Raw genomic sequence first — 24,715 nt, forward strand, 5'->3', positions numbered from 1 at the left:
ATCCATGCCCAGCCCCACCCCACGGAGAGGCCTGTGAGAGGCTGGGTGAGGGTGTCTCTGCTCCTGAGGGAAGGCTTGGCTTAGGGGTCCTGGCCGGCTGGTAGGGCCTTGGCGGAGTTGGGAGAGGTCCAGAGCAGGGGATCTGGCTGCGCATTAGCATTCCCTGGGAGCTTATAAAGAAAAAAACCAACCTACCCCTCCACAAAACAACTGCCTAGCTGAGAACCGTGTGCAGCATCGGTGAAACCCAGAGGGCACTGAACTCCTCAGTCTGGTGGGGAGGCAGGAGGGCAGGGAAGTCTTCTGGCTGCTGCCCAGCCCTGGACATTCCTGCACACTGGGGACCCCTCCTCACCCCGACCAGGCTCACTATTCCAAAAGTGCTGGTGAGTTCCTGGAAGCTTTGTGCCTTCCTCATTCCCACGCGCCTGGAGGGAAGGGTAGCTGGTACCAGCCTTCCTTTCCTGCCCCTTCCCTCCCTCCCTTTCTTGCAGCTTCACACCACCCCAAGGGGGAGAAGTCAAGAAGGCTGGCAGCACTGCAGAAATGGGTTTAGCAGTCAAGGGAGAAACCAAAGCAATCCAGACTTTGAGTAAATATATTTTATATGGAACAAGATAATAAAATAGCATGCACTTCATTTAAAACCAACCGAGCACTGATAAAAATATCTATCATTGCAGCTGTGAGTCCACATCAAATCTTAACAGTAAGAATGGGGCATTTATTCTTCACATCAAGTGCCAGGCTTGGCGGAGAAGGACACTCGCCCCTACCAGAGCCTCAAGGGAAGAAGTGGCCCCTGGCCACCAAGAATGAGAGCCCTGGTGGAAGGATCAGCCGCAGGCTCACCCTGCCCCCCCTCCCACAGCATGGTACCCGTCTCCTGGTGCTCCTTCTAGGCTGCCAGGGTGGGCACAGATCGGCAACTCCTTGGTGGCAGTGAGAGGAGGGAGGGGGTAGAGAAGGGCCTGGAGCCGTGCAGACAAGGAGAAGGCCCCCTTCCTCCTTCAGGGTCTCTGAAATCCCCTGCAGGCTCCTACTGCAGGCACAGGCCTCCCAAGCAGCACCCTTTTTTACTTTGGCAAAAGGAGAGTCAAACGTCTGAGAGGGACCCTTCTCTCCCCGACATAAAGCAGCAGGTCCTACTGGCTGGGATTAAGGCACTTGTAACAGACTCAAGGTACATCTACATCCTCACCCCTAGCCCCACACCAGAATCTCCCCACAGGGGGACCCTGTTGTCCCCTCCCTTCTCCTCAGGCGTCATCTGTCCTGTTTCTTCCGCCATGCTGGGCAATGAAGGACAGAAGCATGCCTTGAGGGACTGTGGTTGGGTTGGAGGACAGGGCTGAAAGGAAAACCCGGCAAGCGAGTGGGGCCTTGGCAGAGGAGGCACTACAGAAGGACAGGGAAGCCAGAGCATCAGGAGGGAGGCAAGGCTGCCACCGAGGGAGCCGGCTGAGTGGCGGGAGACCAATGGCAGTGATGTTTGCTGCGGGCAGATGCAGAAGCAGGAGGTGAGGCCCCTCTAACCTGCCCTGGCTAAGGCAGGCTGGGTACAGCGAGAGGGTTAAGAGGACCAACCCCAGACAGAGAACCTCAGAAGACAGGGCCCCTGGGGACCAGCAAGGGACAGGGTGTCCTCTCTCTTGGCTAGGGGGTCAGGCACGGAGGCAAAGGTCTTGAAGGTTCAGACACAGGGCAAGAGAAAGGCAGGGGACTGGAGGGAGGGCTTGGTGACCCAGAAGCAGCTCAGCTCTTTGGTATGATGGTGGCGGCGTTGCTGGGTACATCCTCACTCCTCCTCCACGCTCCGGGGCCCCTTGCCCACCCGCTTCTGTCGCCAACGCAGCTCCTCCACCTGGCGCTCCAGCCCCCGCACCTTGGCCTCCAGGTGGGCCCCCGAGGCCCGGGTGCCAGTTAGCCGGCTCAGCAAGGCGTAGAGGGTCAGCAAGGCCAGGAGGAGCAGGGCCCGGGTGGAGGGGTCGGGCACCGACCTCACCAGGGCCACAAAGCCCACCAGGAAGATGACAAGCTTCAGGCCCCACAGGATGCGCCCCAGCAAGGTCAGGAGCAAGCTGAGGAGCAGCGATAGCAGCCAGTAGAGGACCAGGGCCCCCACTCCCCACAGCAGGAAGGTCTGGACCTGGCTTGGGCTGAGCTTCAGGCCCTGGGTGAGGTCATCACCTGGAAGGAAAGAGAGTCACAGGGTCAGTCAATCCGGAGAAGCAGTGAGGGTGGAGAGGGGCAAGAACCAAAACTGCACGGAGGAATGCATCCACCCCCTTGCAAAGGAGTAATCCTTTTCCACAGAGTCAAAGAGACGTGAGTTGGAATCTCAGCTGCGTTTCTCGCTGGCTATGGGACTTCGGGCAGATGACTTCCCTTTACTCAGTTTCATCTTTTAAATGGGAATAATTCTACCTGCCCCACTGGGTTGTGGTTTACAACCCACTGAGATACTCTAGCTTAGCACAGTGTCTGCCACGAAGCAGACACATGGTGCATGGTGGTAGTTATTCGCTGCTCTCACGCCACTCCTCTGGGGAGACCTGGGAAGTGCTGTGCAGCTTGGGATGTCAAGACCCCGAGGAAGATCAACTCCCATGAGAAGGAAAGTCAGGGCTGAGCTCTGGCTGACCTAACCAGCTCTCTGACACTCACCATCTAGTCCCAAGGCATTCAGAAGTTGTGTGGCGATCCCAGACAGAGCAAAGAAGGCCACCGAGATGGCCGATGAGATGGCCCACATCACCTGAGACAATGTCTGTGGAGAAAGCATGGGTGAGATGTGTCCATAATTAATGAGGCCCTTTTCCTCCAAGTACCATCACCACTGCCCAGGGAGGCCTGATAGGGATCTCTCTGACCTGCTTCGCAGCCAGTGGTGATGGGAGTTTTGTCAGCCTTGGGCCTGGCTGAGGGGTCCTTGCCTATCTACCTTGCAATGACCAGAGATAGAGAGCCAGCCATTTCTCTTTCCTGAGCTGGAAACCAGGGCATCTGAGGCCTAACACAACTGACTTGCTGGAAGACTTTGGTGGTTGTAGCGTGTGTACAATGGCGGAAGCAGGGACAAGGCAGGGGGTCATGATATGACTTTAGTAGTCACCTTGTAAAATGGGGTCCAGGGGACTCATGAAGGCATGTGAAATCACATCTGCAGAGGGCTAGGAACTTTTGACAAAAATGGAGTCAATCAGCTGTACTATATTATGGACTTTATAAATGACTGCCTCAGCCCTTCAGTACAACCTGTCAAAGTACGCAACACGCTTGGAATGCCACTGGGTAGAAGAGACAGCCCCCAAGTCAGCCTCAACCCTACCTCTACAGGTGAAGGGATGCATTCAAGTTTTGATATTTTGCCAAGTTAAGACTTTAGGTCAAAGTAGAACAAAGCTAGATTCATAGTCATGGGTGACATGGGTTTATAAAGATGGCTCATTTCCCAGCATTTTTGGCAAAGAAAGGGCAGGAGCCAGGGAAAGATGGGGGTGGAGTGAAAAGGCCCTAGGGTAGGAATCAATGAGAGCAAAAGGCAGGTACTGTCTGAATTCTTTTTGTGGAATTTGGGCTTCTCTGCACCAGGGATCGACACAGAGCGGAACACAGATGGGGTGGCCATTAACAGTGTCTCCTCCTTCATCCCCTCTTAGTGCATGCGGTCACACCTGGGACTGTTTTCCTTACCTCTGAAACCAGGTTCGTGGTCTCAAGTCCGATCCAGGCATCCAGTGTCCCCCGCAGAGATCGACCTATCTGGGTCAGGAGGTCAACTGGGGCTTCCTTCTTCTGCTGGCCTGGTGGTGCAAAGTCTCGCTGGGACTGGGACGAGGCTGAGTGGAGGAGGATGAGGGCCCCTAGGACCATCAGGATGGCTTTGAACAGAGGCTTGCCTGCCATGGCTGGGTCTGCCGGGAGAGAAGCACAGGGTGAACAGAGAGCCAGGACTGGGATAAAAACCCACTTTCCCACTACGATTTGTCCCAAGACCTTCCTCTACCCCTACCTCCCCAGCAAGCACCCAAACTGAAGCTAAAACGAAAGTGCTGTTAGCTGAGGAAGGAAGGACCATCTTAAGCTGGGCACAGCCATCTGATTCACAGGTTCCTCTTTCACGTTCCTTACCACTTGCATATTAACTAACCAGCAATTCTTATTCAAGGCCTTAGGGGCAGAGAGTTCTCTAAGGTTTGTTCCAGTTCTAAAAATCTGAAGGCCTATCTCTATGTCTTAGGTGCTACATAAAAGAATTATAAAACTGTAAGACTTTGTCCCCCAAGGAGTTTATATTCTACTTAAAATAAAGCTGCTACAAAAACAAAAACTTAAAAAAACAGTACACAAAGAGGAGTACCACCATATAATGATGTACAAAGAAGTCACTCAATGATGAGCTCTAATAAGAATAATAACTACACACATGGCATCGTGTGAGGTGGCTAGCCTCCTTATCCCCATTTGAATAGAGAAGAAACAAGGCTCTGAAGTTGAAGCTCAGCAATTTGCCCAAGGTCATGGGGCTAAGAAGTGAAGAGGGCAGCATTTGAACCCAGGCCTTCTGCTTCCGACTTGTTGGAAGTCAAGGCAATACAGTGGTTCTCAACTGTGGCTGCTCAATGGAATCATCGGGTTGCTTCATAAAGCACTGATGCCTGTGTCCCAAGCCCAGAAGAGGTTCTGAGGTCACTGTCAGGGTGTAGCCTAGGCATAGGGATGTAAAAAGCTGCAAAGGTGAGAACCACCAATACAGAATGTCCGCAACTCCTCACACCCCAGAGTGGGCAGAAGGCTAGGAAACAACGGTAAAAGAAAGACTGTATTATTATTAAGATAAAGCTAACATTTAGCTAGGTCTTGCTGTGTGCCACTTAGTTAATCTACACAACTTATCAGGTGGGTATTATTATCTCCTATTTCATGGGTGAGGAAATTTAGGCAAGATAAGTAGCAAGTGGGGAAACTGGGATTTAAATGCAGATGCATCAGATCAGAACCCTTGTGCACAACCACGTTGCTGTTCTGTCTCCACCTTAAGGCTCAGAAGTGACTTAGCCATACAATAGAATATTTGTGAACTAAAATAATCTTGGCATCAACCAATCATTTCAGTGAATTATGGGCGGAAATTCACCAAACCACTCTGTGCTCTCAGCTCTCTGTAACATGATGCTGTAGGCAAGTTAAGACCCAACAAGTACCAACTCATTGAACCCCCAGGAGAGGACTGGCCAAGAAAAAATGTTTGCAGATCTACCTTCTATTTGCCACCAGGTCTGAGAAGTGTCAAACAGCACCAACAAATCCCCTGTTCTCTCCCAGGCTCAGAAATGAACCTGTAGCTCCAGGGAGTTTCCATGATTCAGATTGAGGATCAGATGCTAAGCCATGTCCCTGGGGCAAGAGCAGCCAGGTTTTTGAAGTTTTCACAGTTCCCATGGCACTCAGGGAGTTGGCCAGAAATCCAGAGCCATGAGGAGGGAGGAGAGGGAAGAGAAGTATCTTCCTACTCTTGCTGGGTGGGAAGGAGGAGGGTCCGAGAACGGGTTCTAAAAATACTTCATTAGGGGGCACTTTCTGGCCCAGAAACAGCAATTCTAAGCCCATCCTGAGGCCTGCGGGATCACGCAAGGCTGCAAAACACCCAATTCATGTGGAAGCACCTCAGGCTGGGAGAGCCTTCTACTCTTCTTGGCAGGAATCAAGAGCCAGATGGCTTGCTCCTGCCTGCCAGTGGTCGGAGATGAAGAAAGCACCGGTCAGCTCCTGAGCTATCTGGGTCATAACTAGCCAGAGACTTAAAGAGCAGGATTGCTATCTTGGATTGGCTCCTACATCCAAGGACTTCCACCAGGAGGGTCAGATATCATCTCCCCTGCTCTAAAAGGTCAGGGTGAGCTGTTACCCCCAGGGCAACCTGCTGTGTTCTGTACCAGCCTCAAGTTTTCAGCTGCCATCTGCCCCAGTTGAGGGGACCCCGAGGACCTTGCCATAAACCCTCTACAGTGAAGCCAGCACCGCCGTGCCAGCTGACCCTCTGAAGTGCACTAGACACCCAAATCTAACAGAGTCCTGGAATGTTCCCTCTGGAGATACCAAGTGAGGCTGACAGGCTGGTTCACTTATTTAAATTGTTTTCTCTAACTAGATTCTTTTCATTTCTTCCAGGATAATCCCAGGCAGCAAGGATCTGTCCCACCACCGTGATACCTCCTCATTTTGGCCCGAATAATTTTCAAAAACGAAAAGAGGCCATGGGAGTTGAGAGCTGAAGCAGTCACAAGCTCTGAGAGGACTTAGCATGCCTTAAACCCCCTGGCCTCATACAATGCTTGGCTGGCCTCAGAGTAGGTAAGTGACCACAACAAAACTAAGCATTAGTATAGTTTTTGTGTGGTCCTTTATCATCTACAAAATGCTCATTATATCGCCATTTAACTCTTACAACCCTCTTATAAGGCTTACAATCCTCTTATAAGGTATTATTACTCTCCCCATTTTACTCAGAAAACTATGGCTTAGAGAAGTCAAGGGATTTGCCCAAGGTCACCCAACAGAACTGGGACTTGACTCCAGAACCCAGGATCTAAATCCTGCCCTTCTGCTTGTCCCATAACCCCACGCTGCCTTCCTGAAAGTAATGATGGCTAATGCACAAGACAAGCCTCTTAAGACATGGTCCCTAGCCTCAAGGAACTTTTAAATGCTGTCAGATACCAACAAGCTCAAAATGGGACGACAGTCATACTCCCAAGAGCAGACCACACACCAGGAGATGCTGGGTTTGCAAATCATGCTTTTATACCAAGAGGTATGAGAGGACAGCAAAAAAAAAAAAAAAAAAAATGGGGACAAGACCTGCCACTTCTGCTCAGGCAGCTGCAAAAAGCCTTGGACAGGGCCAGGAGAAGCCAGCCAGGTAGCGGAAACTGCTTCATTTACTTTGGTAGTGTGGAGGCCCTGTATGTTTAGCTGTGGTTTGCTAAGAGGACAGGGTGGGGCAGTCTGCAAGCCCCTGCCGAGGCTCCTTCCTCCTCTTTCTTTAGGTTAGTTTCCTTTCAGGCTATGAATCACCATGCGGCAGAAGGGGCAGCTGCCCTAGTGCCCTCTGCTGGCTCTGATTTCCCATCCATTGCTTGCTCATAGCTGCCTCTATGGAGCAGCGGTTCTCAACCCTGATTGCCTGTCAGAATTGCATGTGGAGCCTGTTTAAAGGATGGCTGCCCTACCCAGGTTCTACTTAATCAGAATTTCCCAGAGACCGGGTCAGGGCTTTGTTTTTAAAGCTCCCCAGGGATTTCTGGTGCATGGCCAGACAGCTGCCAGAATGATCGGCACTGTAGGAAAAAAAGTCAAGTGTACAAAGGAACCGTTCCAGGCTGAGTTCTATGACAAACTGGAAGCTACTACCCTTAAGCCAGCTACCTAACTTGTCTGTACTTCAGTCACTTCGGATATAAAATGGGGTTTGGCAGGGTTAAGAGTTGTTGCAAGCACTTAAGATGTTTCTGCAAGAACTTTGTAAGCAGCTACAGAAGTGTTGTGGCACACTGCCCTCCACTCCCCAATTCGCCAATACACCGCTAATTACATTAGTCCCCCGTTAGACTTTCAGCTCCTCGGGGTCAGAGTTGACATCTAACATCTTGGAATCTCCCGCGCGTAGTGCAGGAGGACCAATAAACGCTTGTTGAATGAATATCAGAGGCATGCCAGAAACCCCGTGAGGACAGAAATGGAGAAACGTGGGGAGAAGGAGGGTTCTTTTTACCGCTGATGCAAATCCGCAAGGCCACCCGAGAAGCACAGCTGCACTGAAAGGAAACTCGTAGACCGGGCAAAGCCGCCACTGAGGAGAATGCAGTCAGCGCCCTGACAGGTCGGGCGCAGCCCCGGCTAAGCCCCCGACAGCTGCTGCACAGCAACTGTCTGGGGGAGGATGACGGGCAAAGGGGCAGCTTCCCAGCCGCGCCGCGCCCTCCCCAGGGCCCAGCACTCCGAGGCAGGGTGTCAGTGGCATGTGCTATTTCGAACAGCTCGTCCCCTGCCAAGCCCGGCGGGGTGGCGTCGCTGGCAAGGGATGCGGCGCGGCTCATGGACTCCGGGTACCGACCCCGAGGGGGCTCGGACAAAGGCCGCGGGGGCTGGGGTCGGTGGCGAGGGGCTCGGCGCTAGCTTCGTCCCCTATCCTGGCAGTCGCCACGCCTCCGCCGGACCTCGAGCAGCGCTCGGAACCTTCTCTCCGGAAAGGCGCGCTTCCCGGGTTACCAAGTAACAACGCCCCCGGTTGCATAGCAACAAGGATTCCGGTCCTTAATTTGTTTCCCCCGCCCCAGGACGTCGGACCCCTTCCCACTCAGGCTTGCCAGGCCGCGAGGCTCGAGTCTGGTCCTTCCCGCAGCGGCTGCCGCCTTCCCGCCCCGTATGCTGCCCCTCTGGCCCCGGTCTCGGCTCGCACTTACTGGACTTCGGCCACCGTTACCCTTCACGTGCGACTTGGCTAAAACGCGCCACCAAATCCGCGCCTCAACTCCGGGGCGTTGGTTTACCGTCTGGGCATGCGCAAGGCGGGATGCGCTCGGAGCCGGGCCGGCCTCCCCGTGCGGCACAAGCCTGGTCCCGGGTGCGCATGCGCTCTATCACTCGATTACATTTTTTTTTTTTTCCCCAAGCATTCACGCCGAGAGAGGAATGGGATAGGAAGTCCGAGCTGGGAACGGAAGTCTCTGGCAGGAAAGGGGAAAGAAGTGACTATATCTGGGCTCTAGAGTAGGTGAACTGGATCTTTGAAATCACTGTGGAAGCCAATTTTCTGCTTCAACTTCTCGGAATTGTGGGAAATGTAGTTCATGGTGGTGGTGGTGGGGGTGTAACAATGCCTCCTGGGGCATCGTGGGAAATGTAGTTCTAACAAAGGCCCCGAGAGCACCTGGTCTTTGGAGAAACTTTTCGCGCTCCAGAGCGGAAATGGTGTGTGAGGGGCAATTAGAGGAACAGCAACACTGGGAAAATGCATCCGCTCCATCAGAGAGCTTGTCCACCCCTGAATCCTGCAGGAGGGGAACCAACACTCAGATTTGTTGTCCTCGGCCCGTGGCTTGATTTCTCTGGGCCTCAGATACTTCAACGTTTACTACGAAGCACCTTTTAGTACTGTAAGGTCCTAAAAATACCTAAAAGTCGGTGTGAAGACTCAATGAAGTAACGAGAGCGAATATTCTTTTGAAAACATCCATGTTGCTTCCCAAATGCTTTATCGCCATCACTGCTTTAGGACGGCTCCCCTCTGATGTTAAAACCTGTTCCTCAAACTCAAAACGGTTACATACAGGGGTGGCTCCCAACATGTCGTCTAGTCCAGCTGTTTCTTTCTCAGACCACTTATCTGCATTTAGGCCATAACTCATCACTTACAGCTTCAGCCAAGAGTCTCTCCTCTGGAACAGGCTCCGGTAGCATTTTAGGCCTCACCTTTGAGTTTTGTAACAGTTGCAGTTTTGCGTTTGCTGGTGAGATTTTTTTTTTTTTTTTTTTGATTTGTAGGACTACCAATCTCAGATAACAGACTTCTCCTGTGCAAGAAATGTAACTTTTTTCCTATGACAAGTTAATTGCTTTTTAACTCGGTTCTTTGCCCTTGGAGTGGTAGAAACAATTTCAAGACAATTCTGGGTTCTTCCTACCCCTGATTTTTCTGATGGTACATACTTTTGGGAAAATTAACGTAAGGCCAACAGGGAGGAAAGAAAGCTCATCTAATCTTCAGTGTTGTTTGTTTGAGTTGGCAACTCCTGAGGCTCCCATTGTCCTGCCTAATCTTCTGTCATTTGTCCTTGCAGGTTGCCAATAAATCTACCTGGCAAATGGAGCCCCGGATGCCTCTGGGTTATTGGTCAATGTGCTCCTTTGTTTCTCAAGCAACAGTAGCCTTGGCCTGAGGGAGTAGGGGAGAGGGTTCCTTTCTCCTGGGCTCACCAACAGCTAGGCAGCTATCTCTTCCCCTGTAAATATCTCCCTTCCCAGCCTAGGGAATCTCTGTCTCCTTTGTGGGGAGGGTGAGGTGGGGTGGGTTGAGGGGAGTGGGCAGAGGTCAAACTCCTACATGTCATATATACTCCAAAATCAATTTAATCCCTGCATCCTCTCTAGTCCCTTAGAGGCTGGCTTTTGAAACTCAGAAACCTTGAAGGGCCTCCCTTTTCCCGTGTTCTGCTGTCATAACCATAAGCCCCCAGTGGAGGGTCATCTCTGATTTTGCTCCTAGTGCAGTGCCTGCCTGGCACACAGTGGGAACTGTCCAATAACTGAATGAATGACTGGGTTTCTCTCCAGTCTGTCCCCCTCCAAACCTTCCAGTAACTGTCTTCCAGAGGAAACTTCTGGAAATGTGGTTATCTTTAGGTCACTCAGTGGCTCAAATGCAATCAAATGCTGTTTTGCTGTCAACCCAGTCAAGTCTAACCACTTCTGGTACAAGGCTCCACCTAAACTGATCCACTCTATTTCCTGTCACGTCCAAATACTTGAGTTACCTGATATGTCATGTGTCTGTCCATTCAACCAACAATATTTATGAAGCCCCATGTTAGACTCTGAGAGCAACAGTGACCAGGACATCTATGATTCATGCCATCACAGAGTTTACAGTCTAGCAGAGAATTCAGACAGCAGATGATTATAAACAATTAAATGATTATATGTAACCTGTGTGGCTTGGAGGAGAATTACAGGGACTAACTTCAGCCAGGAGTCAAGAAAAGGTCTCCCTATGAAGTGACACTTAAGGTGAGATGAAGTTTACATTGGAAGGTATGGGCGGAGAAGGGAAGAAGGGAGTGAGTTCAGGAAAGTCCTGGAATGGGCCAGAATGAGAAACTGAAAGGCTGGTGAGGAGATGAGACTTTTGAGGTGGGCATGGGCTGGATGGTGCAGGGCTTGGGGGAAGTTTACTCTCCCTCATTCGTGGTCTCGGGATTGACCCCTTTCCCTCATCCAGGTCTCAGCAAAAATGTCACCTCCTCAGAGACGCCCCCCCCCCCCCGCCGCCACAAATATGCTGCCTAGAAGAGCCCTCCCTCCAATCTCCAGCACCTCTCGTCACCTTAACTCTGTTTTGTTTTATTCATAGCACTTACCACTCTCTGGAATTTTCTTCTGTTTGTCAGTGTTTCCTCCAATAGAATGTAAGCTCCACAAGAGCAAGAAACATGTATTTGGCATGTAGGGGTGCCCAATAAATATTGTTGAATGAATGAAAGGCTTGGAGAGTAGTGTGAATAATTTTTCATTGAAAGTAGGCAGCTGTTCTGTGGAAAGTGGATTAGGGAGAGGCAAGGCTGGAAGCAAGGAGACAAGTTAGGAAGCTATTTTATCGGTCCAGGGGAGAGCTACCATTACGTAGTTTGGATGATCCACCTGGCTTTCTGGATAATGATGACAAACATGAATATTTATATTCTTACTACCTGTCAGGCTTACTTCAAAGCATTTTTTTGTATATTAACTCCTCACAACAACCCACTGAGTTAATTCTACCCTTGTTATCACTCCCCTTATTTCACAGATGAGGAAATTAAGGAATATGGAAGTTCATACAGCATACTAGCTGGGTGGAGCTGGGATATGAGTATGCACAGTCTGACTGCAGAGTCCTGCACCTGCCCACTACACTACTTCGTGCTGGAAACTTTCATTCTTCTCTCCAAGTCCTTGCTTATGTGGTTCCTCCACCTGAAATGCCCTTTATTTTCCTTCTCGCTCTGACTATTGCCCACTTGTCAAAGCCCAGCTCGTTCCTGGTAAACACTTCACTGACCACTCCTGTCTGTCTGCTGTCTCCCTCCTCTGGATCCCTTATAGCCCCATCACGATTTAGCATATGTTCTTTATGTGATTCCCAAGTGTGTCACAAAGGATCAACCACCATCAGAACTGGGACTTCGAAATCATGTGGGATACCAGCAGAGAAGTCAATGACTTGCCCAAGGTCACAGAGCAAATTAGTAGCAGATGCAGGACAATTTGTTAGCTAGGGTTAATTCCTTTATCCATCTGCATCTGTTTTCTTCACCTGTGCACCCAGCAGAATCTCACCTGCCTCAGAATCAGTTGGACGGTACTTAAAATGCAAATTCCCTAGAGCAGGCCCCAGAAATCTGCATTTTAACAAGCCTGTTAGGAAATTCTTGCTCACGCTAAAGTTTGGAAAACCGCTGTACTCGGGCCAGCGCAGCACGGGTCTCAAAAACGGTCTTGCTAAATTGCAGTGGCTTTAAATTCCCACGGCTTCGTGGGAAATGTAGGCTCGGCCCTCCTTTCCCCTAATTCCCAACAGCGCTTTACGGAAGGAGCCGAATCAATCCGGAAATAGCCGAGACTTCCATGGCGGACCCTTTCCTGCCCCGTTGCATGCTGGGAAGGCACAGTTTCCGTTAGGTACTGAAAAGCTGGGGCGCGCGACTGTCCTCAGTCCCACGTGAAGCGCAACGCGAGCATCGCTCGGCGGGGCCGCTCCACGCTCGCCGCCGAGGGCCCCGGAAGCGGTAGGATACCGGAAGTGGCCCGCGGCGGTTCAGAAGCTACTCCCGGAGCCCCGTGTGAGGCGCCTGGGATCACGGCGACGGCGCCATGTCCCTGATCTGCTCCAGTGAGTTGCGGCTGCGGCCGACCGCGGGTCGCAGGAGGCCGTGGAGAGGAACGAGAGAGTGCGCGGACTGCTGCGGCGCCGGGGTTGGGAACGGGGCGCCTGGGAGGCAGAGCGGCGGCATGTCAGCTTGGGGGGTCTTCCCCCAGCGCGGCGTGCATTTGCGCAGCGCTCCTCAGTTTACGTAGAGCGTCAGTTTTATTGCTCCAGGGGTCACTGAGGCTCTCATCCTCGATTGACAGGGTGAAAACTGAGGTCTGGACAGAGGAAGCTGGTGCTGGGAAACAGCTCTGGTTAGGAGTCGGGAGACCCACCTCGATTCACTGATCTTCTCTGGGCCTCAGTGTCCTCATCTGCAAAGCGAGAGCATTGCCCTGATGTTGTCCGAGTACCCGTTTGGGTAGTCCGAGCTTCTGCTATTTGCGAGGGTCCCACAGTGAGTTACAGGTGGAGACAGGGCTGGAAGCCAGGACGCTGGCTCCCAGCCTCGTACTGTCTGACTAATAAAAACAGCTCACGTTTATAAAACCCTAATTGGTTTACAGCGTGCTTCCAAGTCTATGATCTCATTTTATCCTCACAAGAATTTCCCAAAGCAGAAATAAATATCCAGATTTTACAGATGAGAATATGAGACTCGGGGAGGGTGTGGCTTAAGATTCGACAGCCAGTAATTGGTGGGGCTGGGTGACAGACTCTTTGACATTGAATCCCCGTTTTCTCCATACCTTTTACTGGCTTTCCTTTTGATGTTTTATTGTGACATGCACACATTTCTTCCTCTTGTTGTTTTATCAGGTTACCAGTTTTCTGTTCGTTTCTGTGTTTGTTTCCTATCTGTTAAGCCATTCTCTCTTCTTGGATCCTCTCCATTAATCCAAAGGGGAGAAATAAAGAAGGGACATGAACAGAAAAGAATTCCTCACATTGAAGAAATTAAGTCTTTTCTCATCCATTGTTTCCTTGGCAATCTTGAGGGAGCTCTGCTCTGTGTATTCCTAAGCACCATCCTTCCTGTCATGCATTAATTCATTCATCTGTTAGATATTTAGCGAGTGTCTGCTGAGCTTCTGCAGTGCACTGGGAGTCAGAGACCAGCTATCATCCCTGTTTTCGAGGAGTGTGCAGTCTACTAAGGGCAGACACATAAATGATACCTCTGTTGGGGGTTGTTGTGAGGATGAGGTCATCTACGTAAAGGGCTTTGAATCGTGCTTGGCACCTAGTAAACATCATGTAAGTGTTTTTTAATCATAGCACTTGCTGCATTCTTTTGTAATTTCTTTGTCTTTTAATCCATCTAGACCTCTAGCCTGAGGTGGGTGGCAGGAATTTCAGTGGCTCCGTGTCCTAGAGTATAGTGGGTACCTAGCCATCTTGTTCAAAAATCAGAAGGGCAGATTATTGTCTACTCTAGGTGCCAGGCACTTAGTAGTTACATAGTAAATATTTGTGGTCTGTTAGGAGACTGATGGAGAAGCTAGTTATGTACAAGAAAACTGGCTTGATGTCACATGTCTTGTTCCCTGTTCATTGAATATGAAGATACATGGTCTTGTTGGGGCTGAGGAGTCCCTTTGGCCCATGGTTCCCTTTCACCCCAAGCTCACTCCCTACCTTTTCTCCTCAGTCTCCAATGAAGTGCCGGAGCACCCGTGCGTGTCTCCTGTCTCCAATCATGTCTATGAGCGGCGGCTCATTGAGAAGTACATTGCAGAGAATGGCACAGACCCCATCAACAACCAGCCTCTGTCTGAGGAGCAGCTTATCGACATCAAAGGTGCCTACTGGCCGGCCTCAGTCCGGGGCCATCTTAGCTCAGAGCCTGAGAGGGTGGGAGGTGGTGCCAGTGCATTGGAGGGGGAGATGGTGGTCTGTACTACAGGCTATGGGAAAAGGGGTGGGGCGGGGTGGGGTTTGCAGAAGAGTTAGCTGGGTTATGGTTCTTCAGACCTGCTTTCCCTCTCTTGGCAGTTGCTCACCCAATCCGGCCCAAGCCTCCTTCAGCCACCAGCATCCCAGCCATTCTGAAAGCCTTGCAGGATGAATGGGTGAGTCCCATGAAGGGAACTTGCTCACTTGAAGAGAATGGATCATTGACTAGAACTTGGGAGTGGAAAGAATGGGCCATTTTTTTTTTTATTTTTTAATTTGAGGGGCAGGATGACAGTGTAGGAGGAACGTGGTGTTGAAATAATACAGATTTGGGTGTCACACTTAGCTCCATCACTTACCAGCCCTGTGACCTTGGGCAGGTTGCCCTCTGAGTCCTGATTTTCCTGACTATATGATGGGGGTTTTAGTATCTGTCTTTTGTGGTTCTATGAGGATTGGAATAAGATTAGAGTATAAACTTCAGGGATATGTTTTATTCATCACTGTATCCCCAGCGCCAAAGGCAGCACCTGGTACGTAGTAGGTGCCCTGTAAATAGGAATGAATGAATGAATACATTTGAAGGGACTGTCTGGTGCAGTGCCTGACGCAATGAGAGCAATTAATAAATAGCAGCAGTTATTCCATTTGGATGAGGTAATGGTTTGAGATCTGTGATTTGCCAGTAAATTAGAGAAGATGGAGGTGGGGAGGAGCTGGCTCCCACTCCTGTCTGTGTGCCCAGCGTTCTGCATGGAGTAGGAGCTTGGGAGTGTCTGCCAGCACATTCAGGGTCAATGAGATATTGCCTGGGTCACTGATACTGATCTAGGCTGTGAGATGAGACAGCATCCGCTGATAAAGGGTTGACGACTCTCCTGCAGGGTGCTCCCTGCCCCTCCCCTTCCCCTCACAACGGTTTTTCCCTCTCCCAGGATGCGGTCATGCTGCACAGCTTCACTCTGCGCCAGCAGCTGCAGACAACCCGCCAGGAGTTGTCTCACGCTCTGTACCAGCATGATGCCGCCTGCCGTGTCATAGCCCGTCTCACCAAGGAAGTCACTGCTGCCCGAGAAGGTGCACCGTCTTCCTTGTCACCCTCACTTTGTGTGGTCCTGCTTTGTGATATCCCATTTACTGACACTACCTTTTCTCTTAGCTCTGGCTACCTTGAAACCACAGGCTGGTCTCATTGTGCCCCAAGCTGTGCCAAGTTCACAGCCAAGTGTTGTGGTGAGTGTCTTGCCTCAGCCCATTATGTGCAGTGGCCCGCATAGCTCTTCTTGTGCGTGTGTCTTTGGCATTCTGTGGTCTCTGACTTACACCTTACTCCTTTTCAGGGTGCAGGCGAGCCAATGGATTTGGGCGAGCTGGTGGGAATGACCCCAGAGATTATCCAGAAGGTAAGTTGAGCTCTCACTTGGTGAGAATGTTGATGGCCCCTCACTTTTCATCATTTGCCTTGGATGCAGTTGTGAATAGAAGTCCTTTACATCTGGAAGTAAAGTGTAGTGGTGCCGAGCATGGACTCTGGGACCAGACTGCCTTGTCTTGTTCTTTGATGCCAACACTTAGCTATTGAGCTTGGGCTAACTTGACCAACCTTCTGTGTCTCATTTCCCTTTCTTTTAAATTCAGAAGGCTGGTTGTGGGAATTTAAAATATTTACCTCCCGAGAAGCACAACTTTTTTTTTTTTTATCTTCATTTGATTGAGATATATTCACATACCACGCAGTCATACAAAACAAATTGTACATTCAATTGTTCACAGTACCATTACATAGTTGTACATTCATCACCTAAATCAATCCCTGACACCTTCATTAGCACACACACAAAAATAACAAGAATAATAATTAAAGTGAAAAAGAGCAATTGAAGTAAAAAAGAACACTGGGTACCTTTGTCTGTTTGTTTGTTTGTTTGTTTCCCCTATTTTTCTACTCATCCATCCATAAACTAGACAAAGGGGAGTGTGGTCCTTATGGCTTTCCCAATCCCATTGTCACCCCTCATAAGCTACATTTTTATACAATTGTCTTCAAGATTCATGGGTTCTGGGTTGTAGTTTGATAGTTTCAGGTATCTATCACCAGCTACCCCAATTCTTTAGAACCTAAAAAGGGTTGTCTAAATTGTGCATAAGAGTGCCCACCAGAGTGACCTCTCGGCTCCTTTTGGAATCTCTCTGCCACTGAAGCTTATTTCATTTCCTTTCACATCCCCCTTTTGGTCAAGAAGATGTTCTCCATCCCACGATGCCAGGTCTGCATTCCTCCCCGGGAGTCATATTCCACGTTGCCAGGGAGATTCACTCCCCTGGGTGTCTGATCCCACGTAGTGGGGAGGGCAGTGATTTCACCTTTCAAGTTGGCTTAGCTAGAGAGAGAGGGCCACATCTGAGCAACAAAGAGGCATTCGGGAGGAGGCTCTTAGGCACAATTATAGGGAGGCCTAGCCTCTCCTTTGCAGCAACAGTGAGAAGCTCAGCTTTTAGCATTTATTGTTCTTGGGGTTCTTCGTAGATACTAAAGCTCTATGTTAAATGTTCTCATGTTTCTTTCTATGAGGGAGATAAGGTAGGAGTTATCTTTATTTTACAGATGAAGAATCTGGTATCTGAGTCTCAGGATGAGTGAGTTATCAAAAGCACAGAGCTCGTAAGAGGTGGAGTTGGGCTTCTGATTTTAGGTCCGGTGTTCTCTGTTATACTCACAGAATCTTCTTTTGTGAGGCTTGATAGTTAGTGTCTTTTGCAAGCAGTTCAGATTGTCACATGCATCTTGGCACTCATTTAGGAGTTTCATTCGTAGACCTGGTCTGGGAGCTCTGCAGACTTGGCCATTTATTGCCTGTGTGGCCTTGGGCAAGTGACTTTATTTCTCTGAGTCTCAGTTTCCTCATCTGTAAATTAAAGTCATCAACACCCACCTCATGAGGTTGGGATGAAAGTAAAAAGAGAGAATGCACATAAGTCTTTAGCACAGAACTTGGCAGATAAGTTCTTGGTGATGCTTGTGAAAACAGATGTGATCAGTCTCCGAGGTGGTGGTGTCCTGGCAAGGTAATTTGTCTCACATTAAGCTTGCTCCCCTCTCTCTCTTCCCAGCTTCAAGACAAGGCCACTGTGCTAACCACGGAGCGTAAGAAGGTGAGTCCTCTCCTAGAGCCAGGAGAGAGAGTTGGCCTGGTGGGAATAGGTTGACCCCCTGGGAGAAAGGGACATCGCTAAAGCCCACCTCAATGTCACTTTTCTCTGGGGGTGCTTTTTCATTTTCTCAGAGGGGGAAGACTGTGCCTGAGGAGTTGGTAAAGCCAGAAGAGCTCAGCAAATACCGGCAGGTGGCCTCCCATGTGGTGAGTGACTGGCTACCTGGTGACCTGGAGACAGGGCCCTCCCACGGTCTTTCTGAGGGCCAGCATGCATTCTGAGGGCCAGCATGGAGAGCAGGGATGGGGAAGTCATCTGGGGCCTCTGACCCTTTTTCTAACCTTGGACACTGAGTTGTCAAGATTTCTCTTCTGGGCTCTGAGTTTACCCAGAAGTCCAGTGAGGGAGTTACTGCATCCTGGCAGAAAGCCAGGTGGAATGGATAAGGAACAGAAGTGATTCTTGTTCCCCTGGGCTGGTGGTGAGGTGGGGTGGGGTGGGGGTGGGGGTGAGGGTGGGATGGTTAGGAGTGGGAACCAGGAGTTGTGTGGCTTTGGGGATGGCCTTGATTTGGCTGTGACTGGGTTTGGTTTGGCTCTCTATGCAAAGGGGTTGCACAGTGCCAGCATCCCAGGGATCCTCGCCCTGGACCTCTGTCCCTCCGACACCAACAAGATTCTCACTGGTAAGACTCAGCCTGAGCTGGTGGGCCAAAGTGGGGAGGGTGGCAGGGGATGGTACACTCTCCTTGTTCTCTTCATGTGCTCGGGACAAAAGGGCCTGTTTCTGCAGAGGGACCTCAGTGGGCCTAACTCATATTTTTGTCTAATTTGTACCCTTTCCAGGTGGGGCGGATAAAAATGTTGTCGTCTTTGACAAGACTTCTGAGCAAATCCTGGCCACTCTCAAAGGTCATACCAAGAAAGTCACCAGCGTGGTGTTTCACCCTTCCCAGGTAAGGGCTTCTCTTCACCCCTCAGTCCCTCATTGCTGAGCCCCATTTCAGTGATTTAGCGTTCCATGGCTAGTCACCCATCCATCACTGTCTCCTTGGGTAAAGCAAACGGGGCTGAGAAAGTTAGCATTTAGTGGCCCCTGTTTGGAGTCATGAAGTTTGCCCTGTACTTTTTGCAGGACCTCCTAAAAGCAGTGGTCTTCAGACAGGGGTGGGTGGTGGGGTAACATGTCATTTGAAAAAGCATTTGGTGAAATAATTTATATTGGGAGAAGGTGTTCATAACACAAACTACAGAAAACAAAGTTCAACAAAATCTTGACACACTGTCATCTGAGGAAGATAGATATATTTGCGTTACCGTGATTCACCAGGATGGGAGGCAAAAACTAGTTGACTTTCGAAGGGGTTGTGGGTTAAAATAGGTTGAGACCTGGTTCACAGGGTAAAGGTAACTCAGTTAGACCAGATTAATGAATGATGTTAATTACAGGATTTGAGTTTTTAAGTTTGGATCTGGGACTGCAGGACTTTGGCTGGATCGGTGCTTTTCAATTAGCCTTTTCCCTGGAGCATAGGGAAATGAGAAATATAAGACGAATGTGGTGAATTTTTCATAAAACAAAATTTATTCAAATTGAGAGCACTGTTTTCCTGCTTATTCAGTGTTAATATGTCCTTTCTCTAATGAAATAGCATTGATAAAAGATGGTCAGTTTTTATTTTATAACTTTTAATGTCTTAACTAATGGAAATAATTAATTGGTAACTCAATATAAGACTTCCCCTCCTCCCAATTTTTTTGAAAATTAACTTGCCCCTGAAATTCTTAAGCATGGAATGCCCTGGGTCATGACCTCAGAGTCTCTGTTCTAGAGGTATTACTGTTTAGGCTGTACCATCCAGTATGTCGCCATAAGCTACAAGTGGCTATTTAAATAAAATAAAGTAAAATAAAAAATGCAGTTCCTCAGTGGCACAAGCCACTTTGCTCTCTTTGGTTCTTGAAACAGGTAAGAAGTTGCTTTCTGTTGTAATTACCCTGTTTACCACTAGATGGCAAGATGGCCTCAGTATGGCGAAACGCTGATGGCTTTACATCTTAACGGCACTTGTGGTTGGCCTTCTTAGGCATTGTTGGGTGGATGGATGGTTCCAGGGCAGGGAAGGGTTGAAAGGAGAAGCAGTCCTTGGAAGGTGTGGCCAGCTCCGGTCCCCTTTTGTAAGATTGTTCTGGTCTGTCTTTCATCTGTCTCTGACGTTCTGCCTCTTTTTTTTTTTTTTTTTTTTTAGGATCTGGTATTTTCTGCCTCCCCAGATGCCACTATCAGAATTTGGTCCGTCCCAAACGCCTCTTGTGTACAGGTTGTTCGGGCCCATGAGAGTGCCGTGACAGGCCTCAGCCTCCATGCCACTGGTGACTATCTCCTGAGCTCCTCTGATGACCAGGTATGGTCCCAGCCAAGGAGGAGGGGACATCTTCCCAACCCTGGTCAGCTCCCCAGGGCCGGAGGAGAATGTTTCCTGTCTGTGGGGAGGAGCTAGCTCTGTCAGGGTTGGTCGAACCAGGAACTCTGCCTTCCTCAAGGGGCAGCCAGCACCTGGGACCCACTTTCTTACTGGCTGTATTTTCTTTGTGCTTTCAGTACTGGGCCTTCTCTGATATCCAGACTGGGCGTGTGCTCACCAAGGTGACTGATGAGACCTCTGGCTGCTGTAAGTTGCCCAGAGGCCCTTGGCTTTTACTGTTTGTTTGGTGTTTTGTCATTTATTCTTATACTTTACTTAGGCATTTGCTCATGTGTTCATCTACAAGTACATTTACTGCTAAGTGGCAGGCATAGTGCTGGACACAGTGAAGAATACGAAGAATGAGGAACCTGCTACTCTCAGTCTCATCCCAGTGGGCTCTGACCACAGGTCCATCTCCCCCTCTCTGCAGCTCTCACCTGTGCGCAGTTCCACCCTGACGGACTCATTTTTGGAACAGGAACCATGGACTCTCAGATCAAGATCTGGGACTTGAAGGTAGGACATGGCAGGCCTCCATTTGAGGCCTGGAGTTGGAGCGCCTGTGAATAAGCAGTGCTAATTAAGTGCTGGTGACATCTGGCTCTGGGGTTGTCCTGAGGGTGGAGGGACACGGGCTTTGCCTATGTGATGTGCTGGGTATGGTCCTGGGGATCCCTGTGCTGTGCCATCCACCCCTGATTTCCTACTGGTTGTTCTCCACTGAAGAATGGAGGAGAATGGCTCAGAGGTGGGAGTTTGGTGTGCCCCATTCTTTTCCTCTTGGAGACCAGGCCAGCAGGAGGGTCCTCTCATGGCCAGCCGCTGACATACTTTACTCCCCTCTCCTCCCCAACTGTAGGAGCGCACCAATGTGGCTAACTTCCCTGGCCACTCGGGCCCCATCACCAGCATTGCCTTCTCCGAGAACGGCTACTACCTGGCTACAGCAGCCGATGACTCCTCTGTCAAACTCTGGGATCTGCGCAAGCTTAAGAATTTTAAGACGTTGCAGCTGGATAACAACTTTGAGGTCTGGTTCCCCTCCCTGGTTCCCTCGCTGCCTCTCCTCATTTGTCGATTATTAACTGAATTAGTCAGAACTGTGTATCCTTCCCCAGTGGCTCCACATGTGACCTCCTCTCTTGTCCGGCAGGTGAAGTCACTGATCTTTGACCAGAGTGGTACGTACTTGGCCCTTGGGGGCACGGATGTCCAGATCTACATCTGCAAACAGTGGACGGAGATTCTTCACTTTACAGGTAGGGGCTGGCTCTGGGATCCTGAGGCCCGGAGGGATATGGGGAGCCTTACCTGTAGAGGCGTTTCTGGGCATAGGTCTGAATTTGCCTGGGTAGTTCTTAGTCACTACCTGAGGCAGGGGAGTACAGTGGCTAAGAAAACAGCCTCCAGAGTCAGTTTGCTGGGCTTCAAATGCTAGCTCCACTGCTTCCAAGCTGAGTGACGGTGGACAAGTTACTTCTCTGGGGGCCTCAGAAAAATGGAAATGATAATAGTACCTGCTCGGTGTGGTAGTTGTGAGGTTTAAATGAGTTACTGTATATAAAGTGGTCAGGAGAGTGGCACCTAGTAAGGCTGTGTAAGGGTTTGTTGTTGTCATTATTCAGTATTGTGTAGGGGTTTGTTGTTGGATTAGAGCAGTGTGTAAGACAGACCAAATCTTTGCACTAATGGAATTTATAGTCTATGAAAGCAGACATGGAATGACTTCACAAATAATTATTTGATTGTGATTATAAGTGCTAGAGAAAAATGTGTAAAATGATGAGACAGTGGATTACAGGATTTCTGACTTCCTAATAGTTGCTTGACCCTGAGTGCGTAACTTTCCCTTTCAGAGCTTCAGCTTCTTTATCTTTAAAGTGGGCATATTGGTACTGTTCGCAGATTGTGCCAGCTGGTGCTGTGGTGGTTACGTGCATGTAACAGGGTGCCTGGTGCACACTTGGGAGCAGAATGGGTGGTAGCTGCTGCTGTCTTTGTTGATGAAATTCTCATCTCATTAGCAGTTGTTGGCAGGATACAAGATTCTGCCCCACCCCCACCCTCAGTTCTCGCACTGAGTCTTCTCAGTGTGTCTGTTCCAGAGGTTTCCAGGCCTAGCTGTGTGCCCACCAGTTCTAACCCCTCACTGGGAGCCAGTGCTTTAATTTTTGATTTGGAGGCAACTATTAGGTGGGGTGGTGGGCTGAAAGCACAAGAAGGGCATCTAGTGAGGAGCTGGTTGACTCCAGTTGTGATCCTAAATCTAGAAGGAATTTGCGCTGAGGTTCATGAATTCCCTGAGACTCATGTGGAGTCTTGTGCAGCCGCATCTGCCCATGACCCAGCCCTGTCCTGTCCTAGGGGTCCGAGATCTCTGCAGTTGGAATCCCATGAGCTGGAACAAGCTAATGGGCTGTCCCAGTTAACAAGCAAAGAGTTAGAACTAAACCTATACCAACAAGCCAAGCCCTGAGGTTTGAAACTGAACTGAAAACTGCACTAGGTTGAGGGGTGGGAGAACAAGACTATTTTGTCTCTCAATGGCCCTTGCCTTGCTCACAGTAAGTTCTTAATAGTTGAACCAAATTATAGATGCCCAGAAACCTCAGGTGGGCGGGAGACTGAATTCCTCTATTTGTTTATTCCACTAACAAAAAATTTAGTGCCTAGCATGTGCCAGGCACTGGGCAAGGCCTTGGAGGTCCATGGTGAGCAGGTCCAACTAGGACCCTGCCCTCAGGAGTTTATGTTTGGGGAAAGCAGTCAGACTCGCAATAATGTGAAGTGTAGTGGGTGGATTGGGAGTCAGTACTCAGACCTAAAGGAGGAAAAGCTTCATGGTTGCCTCTTGTCTCCGCAGAGCACAGTGGCCTGACCACAGGGGTGGCCTTCGGGCACCACGCCAAGTTCATCGCTTCAACCGGCATGGACAGGAGCCTCAAGTTCTACAGCCTGTAGGCCCTGCCCCTTCTGAGGGAAGCTGAGCCTCATCTCATAGTGGGGTAGAGTTAGGGCTGGGGGGTGGGGGGCTGGGGAGGAAGGGGCAAGAGACTACGGGAGGGAGGGGGTCTGGGGGGTGGGACACTCGCATCATTTCACTCTGGTCTGAATGGTGGCCAAGCGCCATGCAACCTCCAGGTCCCCCAGGGACCGGCTGTGGAGGGGACAGCTGGCACCCTCTGTGAAAGCTCAGGGTCAGAGCCCAGGGCCTCTGCCCGCATGCTGGTCTGGAGTTGCTGTGGTTGGCCACTCCACACCCACTTTGTTTCCTTTCCTGGGAGACGGGGAGATGCGGAGCCAAGGGAACTGTGAAGGGATGGGCACGAGGGCTTGTGCAGGGTTTTGTAAGCGGTGATCTAGTTTCATTAAAAAAACCGAACAGTGAACATGACCACCTCCGTGTGTTTGTGTACAGCAGGAACACCCTGAGCTGCGAAGGTCAAGGGGAGGGAGACAGGGTGGGCCAGCTACTGGGAGGCCCTTCCTTCCTCTCCTTTCATAGCACTCTTGCTTCTTATTTTTTGATGGCACAACAGAAATAAAAGAACAAAAGCAAATCTGCAAGGCATTTGTCAGAATGAATCTTCCCTGTCCCTGCAGCTCTTGCCGTGTGCTTTATAGGGCTGTGGGTTGGCTGTCACACAGACCTGGGAAGGGGGGAGAAGTGCAGGGAAGACGAGCTTTATTTTGCTCGTGAGGACCTGGGAGCCTGTCCGCCAGAGTTTTTGGTTGTAGGTGACAGAAAACCTGTTCCAAACTGGCTTAAAATAAAAAAGAGATTTTGACTCTGGCTGTTGAAAAGTAAGAGTAGACCTAGTTCCAGGGCAGATAACCAGTAAACAGTAAATAAACAAATCAGATAACAGCCTTGCTCTGAACTCTCCCGGCACCCCCATGGGGCGTCCTGCCTCTTCCTTTGCAGGATGGGGTGGAAGGTCGGAGGAGCAGGGGTGGGGACCAGACTCTGGTTTGGAATCCCAGCTCTGCTGGGGCACGTCATTTAATCTCTCTGTACCTCAATTTCTTCACCCATAAAATGAGGATAAGGTCCCTTTTAAGGATATTATAAGGGTCAGGTGAACTAATGTGTGAAGAGCATGTAGAATGGTGCCTAAGCATAATAAATGCTATGTATTTTTTAGCCACTGCCGCTCCTACCATACTATTATGCTATTTCCTCTCCCTGGAGTCTCCCTCCTAAAACCAAAAGTAGGTGAGCTCCAGGAAGCCTTTTCCCCTCCCCTGCCAGGTAAGTGATCTCACTCTGAGCCCTTGGGTCATGCCTTTAGCAAAGCTCTAACCAATTGCTTTGAAGGTCTCAACTAGGTTTTTATTTTCTGTTTCCTTGGTACAGAAAAGTGGGATGGTTGACACTTGGTTGTTTTCACCCCTTGCCACACCTCTCTCCGAATTTTGGCTCAGCTACCTTGTAGAAGAACCTCTTGGAAGTGGGTCTTATTTGGCGGATCGATGGATTCTAAAGGGCTCACCTTTTCCAGACCCCTATTGTAGACTGACAAGTTTTATATCTAGGGTCCAGGAGCAGGCAGTAGTCCTGGGTGTCCAAA

At 49.9% G+C, this 24,715-nt stretch overlaps 2 protein-coding genes across 3 annotated transcripts; one reads left to right on the forward strand and one right to left on the reverse strand.

Annotated features, from left to right (window-relative positions):
- Nucleotides 1–582: 582 nt before the first annotated feature.
- Nucleotides 583–8,614, reverse strand: TMEM109 (transmembrane protein 109). Its single transcript, XM_037838394.1, has 4 exons — nucleotides 8,469–8,614; nucleotides 3,697–3,917; nucleotides 2,668–2,770; nucleotides 583–2,190 (listed from the first exon to the last, which is right to left on the reverse strand). The coding sequence occupies exons 2-4, from the start codon at nucleotides 3,907–3,909 to the stop codon at nucleotides 1,799–1,801; spliced, it is 708 nt and encodes a 235-aa protein (XP_037694322.1). The 5' UTR covers nucleotides 3,910–3,917; nucleotides 8,469–8,614; the 3' UTR covers nucleotides 583–1,798.
- A 3,817-nt stretch (nucleotides 8,615–12,431) lies between these two features.
- Nucleotides 12,432–23,162, forward strand: PRPF19 (pre-mRNA processing factor 19). 2 transcript variants are annotated; one of them, XM_037838669.1, is made up of 17 exons: nucleotides 12,432–12,652; nucleotides 12,892–13,085; nucleotides 14,280–14,429; nucleotides 14,624–14,700; nucleotides 15,460–15,601; nucleotides 15,684–15,757; nucleotides 15,865–15,927; nucleotides 17,636–17,677; nucleotides 17,809–17,883; nucleotides 18,287–18,362; nucleotides 18,523–18,632; nucleotides 19,926–20,081; nucleotides 20,279–20,348; nucleotides 20,575–20,660; nucleotides 21,004–21,174; nucleotides 21,298–21,403; nucleotides 23,008–23,162. In XM_037838669.1, exons 5-17 carry the CDS (start codon nucleotides 15,469–15,471, stop codon nucleotides 23,103–23,105), a joined length of 1,260 nt encoding a protein of 419 aa, XP_037694597.1. In that variant the 5' UTR covers nucleotides 12,432–12,652; nucleotides 12,892–13,085; nucleotides 14,280–14,429; nucleotides 14,624–14,700; nucleotides 15,460–15,468; the 3' UTR covers nucleotides 23,106–23,162. The 2 variants fall into 2 exon arrangements, with proteins under 2 accessions (XP_037694597.1, XP_037694596.1); XM_037838668.1 differs by lacking the exon at nucleotides 12,892–13,085.
- The last annotated feature ends 1,553 nt before the right edge of the window (nucleotides 23,163–24,715 follow it).

The sequence above is a fragment of the Choloepus didactylus genome, chromosome 6 (assembly GCF_015220235.1).
Source record: "Choloepus didactylus isolate mChoDid1 chromosome 6, mChoDid1.pri, whole genome shotgun sequence".
NCBI lineage: Eukaryota > Metazoa > Chordata > Mammalia > Pilosa > Megalonychidae > Choloepus > Choloepus didactylus.

Bases quoted from the DNA above. Each gene is read 5' to 3' on its own strand.
- TMEM109 (XM_037838394.1), bottom strand. From the start codon at position 3,909: ATGGCAGGCAAGCCTCTGTTCAAAGCCATCCTGATGGTCCTAGGGGCC. The intron at 2,771-3,696 runs GTAAGGAAAACA...CTTTCTCCACAG, and splicing joins CCACGAACCTGGTTTCAGAG to ACATTGTCTCAGGTGATGTG. The intron at 2,191-2,667 runs GTGAGTGTCAGA...CTTTCCTTCCAG, and splicing joins GAATGCCTTGGGACTAGATG to GTGATGACCTCACCCAGGGC.
- PRPF19 (XM_037838668.1), top strand. The intron at 15,602-15,683 runs GTGCACCGTCTT...CTTTTCTCTTAG, and splicing joins AGTCACTGCTGCCCGAGAAG to CTCTGGCTACCTTGAAACCA. The intron at 15,758-15,864 runs GTGAGTGTCTTG...ACTCCTTTTCAG, and splicing joins GTTCACAGCCAAGTGTTGTG to GGTGCAGGCGAGCCAATGGA.